This window comes from Carlito syrichta, unplaced genomic scaffold (assembly GCF_000164805.1).
Source record: "Carlito syrichta isolate Samal-C Ts95f unplaced genomic scaffold, Tarsius_syrichta-2.0.1 Scaffold246956, whole genome shotgun sequence".
Classification (NCBI taxonomy): Eukaryota; Metazoa; Chordata; class Mammalia; order Primates; family Tarsiidae; genus Carlito; species Carlito syrichta.
This window is the reverse complement of record NW_007191052.1, coordinates 142,686-146,415: the sequence shown is the minus strand read 5'-3', so window position 1 is coordinate 146,415 and position 3,730 is coordinate 142,686. Positions and strand designations below refer to the sequence as shown.

The 3,730-nt window shown below is 46.2% G+C and overlaps 1 protein-coding gene across 4 annotated transcripts in view; it reads left to right on the top strand.

The window, feature by feature from the left end:
• The first annotated feature begins 2,908 nt into the window (after window positions 1–2,908).
• Window positions 2,909–3,730, top strand: part of GUCY1B3 (guanylate cyclase 1 soluble subunit beta) — a 45,680-nt gene continuing 44,858 nt past the window's right edge. For 2 of the 4 annotated variants that reach the window (XM_021709515.1, XM_008051947.2), the window contains exons 1-2: window positions 2,915–3,079; window positions 3,625–3,698. In XM_021709515.1, the coding sequence (XP_021565190.1) occupies window positions 3,077–3,079; window positions 3,625–3,698 (77 nt within the window). In that variant the 5' untranslated portion in view covers window positions 2,915–3,076. Of the gene's footprint in view, window positions 3,080–3,231; window positions 3,409–3,624; window positions 3,699–3,730 lie in introns of those variants that run through there. The other 2 variants (XM_008051948.2, XM_021709516.1) reach the window with 2 other exon arrangements.

Genomic DNA, 3,730 nt, shown 5'->3' with positions numbered 1-3,730 from the left:
GCTGTCTAAGCTGTTCCCTAAGCTCCTCCTTATCCTTTGACTGATTCTCCTCAGTGTGGGACATACATAGAAGAATGTCATGTATTGTTTTTGAGAATATCACACAATCCACTTTGTGGTATGAATCCTATGCTACTTGTAGAGCTGTGAAGGTGATGGGCAGGTAACTTGCCGAAGCCTGGTGACCATGGCTGGAGAGCACCCTTTTTTCCCTGAGTGCTGTATCCTGTATAATATTTTGCGGGCCAAATAAAAGTCAGCAAATGTTTAGTGAACCGAGCTTTCTTTAGATTCAGAGTGAATACAAGACATAAAACAAAACACTATATTTACCAATCCAATATGTGTTGAAAAATAAGTGCAAAAAGTAGTGGAAAAAGGAAACAATGAGGGTGGATGTTTGAACTTCACACACACACACACACACACACATACACACACACACACACACACACACATACACACATACAGAGAGAGAGAGAGAGAGAGAGAGAGAGAGAGAGAGAGAGAGAGAGAACAAGAGTGCGAGAAAGAGCGAGAGAATGGGGGGGAGGTCAAAAATGCTATCCTTCATTTCCTTTCAAATCTTTCTCTGGGCGAACTTTCCTCATTTTTTATCTCCAGAGAACAAGTTTCTTTTCTTACCTTTTGCCTATAAAGGTGGAGGATCCCACAGCACACTCAACACAGAGACAGCAGGGGTTCTTGCTGCTCAAAGGGAAACAGATAGAGACATGGTAATAAATAAATAAATAAACAAATAAATAAATAAGTCTTTTAAACAAGTTAATTATTATACTTATATAGAAAGAAAAATCAAAAGATACGGAAAGTTATAATGCAAAAAGTAAAAGTCTTTGTTACTCCAGCCACTGGTTCTAATTACAGGCCATGATCCATTCAACACTTTCCTGGGCTTCCTCCCAGATGGTTATGCATATGGCAATATGTGTGTGACTGTGTGTTTTTATTACACAAATAGCAATTCACACCAAGGGTGTCCAACCTTTTGGCTTCCCTTGGCCACATGGAGTAAGGAGGAATCATCTTGGACTGCACATACATTATATAATATTGTTAGTGTATAAACATAATAAGACTTCTTTTTTACATTTTTATTATAAAGTTTAGAAAAAATGGGAGCAATAAAACACTAGTGGGAAATTTGACCTTGTTTGTGTAAAACTAATCTGTCAATATCGGGTTGATGGAAGTGGCTGCAATTCTTAGTGAGTTCTCAAGGTGCTTGTCAGAATTGTTTGTTCAAATTTTGCTTTGTGTGTGTTTCATAATTGAAAAGAGCTGCTCACAAATGTATGTGCTGCCAGAAAGTGATGTTAAGAATAAAGTGTTTTTGTGAACTTCAAAAATGGAATTACGCATGGGGTCACAAAGAAAATAAACACTAAAAAACACATGATGTTAAAAGATTTTGTGGGGCTCCATTACTAGCTGTCCTGGGCCACATGCAGCCCACAGGCCACAGGTTGGACATGCCTTCTCTATACAACCACTAAAAAATTGATTATGGTTACATTTGCGTGTCTTTTTTTGACTTAATATCTTTCTGTATCATAAGGCATCTAACCTCCTTCCTGATTTTTCATGTTTGTATAATGTGCCATTTTAATGATTAAAAATTGTTAATATTCAATAATGGTTTAATATTTTAATAGCTGTAAAAAATAAGATTATTCTGCTGTGTGAAAGACTATTTTATTATGTAAATCATTGAATTATATTATTATTTTACATTCTTAAGTTATTAATCATTTGTGTACTTTAATCATTCTACCATTGATGGAAGTTTTTTTCAATAATTTGTTTTTACTGATAATAATACTAATTTGAATTATTTGCTGTATCATTATTTCTGTCTCACTTTTCCTTCAACATATGTCTCTGGATTCTGATGCCAGCACACTCTTACTGTTTTGACATTTTCCCCTAACCGTATGGAGATTGTTCTCATAGCAACCTATTGACACCTTAGAATACCGTCTGGCTTCTCAGGTTCACTCGAAGCTAGTGATCTCACTTTAAACCTTTCACTGAGTCAACCACCTCAGGCACAAACATCTTTCATCACCCTACACTTCCTGTTCCTCTCACCTCCTCTCTATGGTGGAGCTTAGAGCATTAACTAACACAAGTGCCTGGGAGAATGTAGACTGGGGGTAGATTAATTAAAACTCTATGCATTTTGCACTTTGTCTTTTCAAGTTCAACTGCTGAGAAACCGCAACGAGGCCAGCTCAAGAAAGTTAAAACAAAAAACCCTGGCTATGATGCAGGGTCAGGTGTCCCATTGGGACCAAGCACAGAACACCGCTGGATAGTGTACAATTTAGTAAAAGAAGGCAGAGCTGGTTTTAACATAACACTCACCAAATCATGTTACTGAAAATTTTAGGTGGTTCACTCAACTAGTCTCTTTGACTAGAAGTAAAATGTGTTAAGCTCAATATTATTAGGTTTCAGTTTGCTAAAAACATTGTCGTGGGACCAAACCACAGAGGAAGTGTTTATCTGGGAGACAACGACAAGCACAAGGATACTAACAGTGGAGGAGATTCCTTTTAAGGTCTGTCCACTCAGAGCCTACACACCCTCAAACAAACACCCTCCACTCTTGAGTTTGTGCTACCACCAAGTCGGGCCTCTAGATAAGAACACATTTAGAAGGACCGCAAGAGCTGCATTTCCCTTGCCCCAGAATTCACACAAGGAGCACGGCTGGGGCTTCGCCATCGTCATTGCCTTGGCCTCAAATGAAGGCCTTGTCACCGGGCGGGGGCGGGAAGGCTCCGGAGCGCAGCAGCACCGAAAGCATCCGAATTCCCTCCTCTGTCTCTGATTGGCTGGAAACTAGGGAGCAGAGACCAGCCCCCTGCGACGCGGCTCGCCATTGGCTGGAAAGAAGTGGCAATCAGGGCGGGCCCAGGCGGCCGCGCTCGCCCCAGCTCTAGGCTGCTGCCACCGACCGGTTGCGCCGTCGCTGCTGCAGCCTCCGCCTGGATCCCTGAGGCCGAGCCTCTGCGTGGGGGCTGCCTCCCCGGTTCCGCGCGCAGACACCATGGTGAGTGCTCTCAACCGGGTCAGTTGCGGCCCGGGCCGGGCCCGGCAGCTGCGGAGAAACGACTGCGCGGCCGGGCCGGGCTGGGGGCTCCGGGAGCTCCGCGTCCCAGCAGGGGAGGTGGGACGCCGCGAGCCGGCGCGGGGGCGACGGGTGCGGGCTCGCCTCACCACTCCGCGGCTGTCCGAGCTCAGCAAGAAACGCACGGCGAGGCGTGGGGGCTTCCCGGCTCCAGCCGCTAGTGTGGGAGGCTGAGCGCCGGCCGCGGGGGAGGCTCCGAGTGCTCGTCCCCGCTCTGTCCCCACGCCCAGCCTGTCTCCGAGCGGTGACAGGTGAGGGGGTAAGAAGACGGCGTGAGGGTGGGGCGCATGGCGACGGCGGGAACCTACCCCTTCAGTCCAGAGAAGCCCTGATAGAGAGGAGCCGGAGGGCGAGGTGAAAGGTTAAACTGGGAGGAGCGCAGCGGGAGCAGATGCAGCAGCCTCGCCCCAGGCACCTTCCCACCCACGGCCGGTCCCTGACGCCCAGGTCTCTCCCTGTCCCCGCAGTACGGATTTGTGAATCACGCCCTGGAGCTGCTGGTGATCCGAAACTACGGCCCAGAAGTGTGGGAAGACATCAAGTAAGTGGCCGTAGCCTCGCATGGGCGGTTCC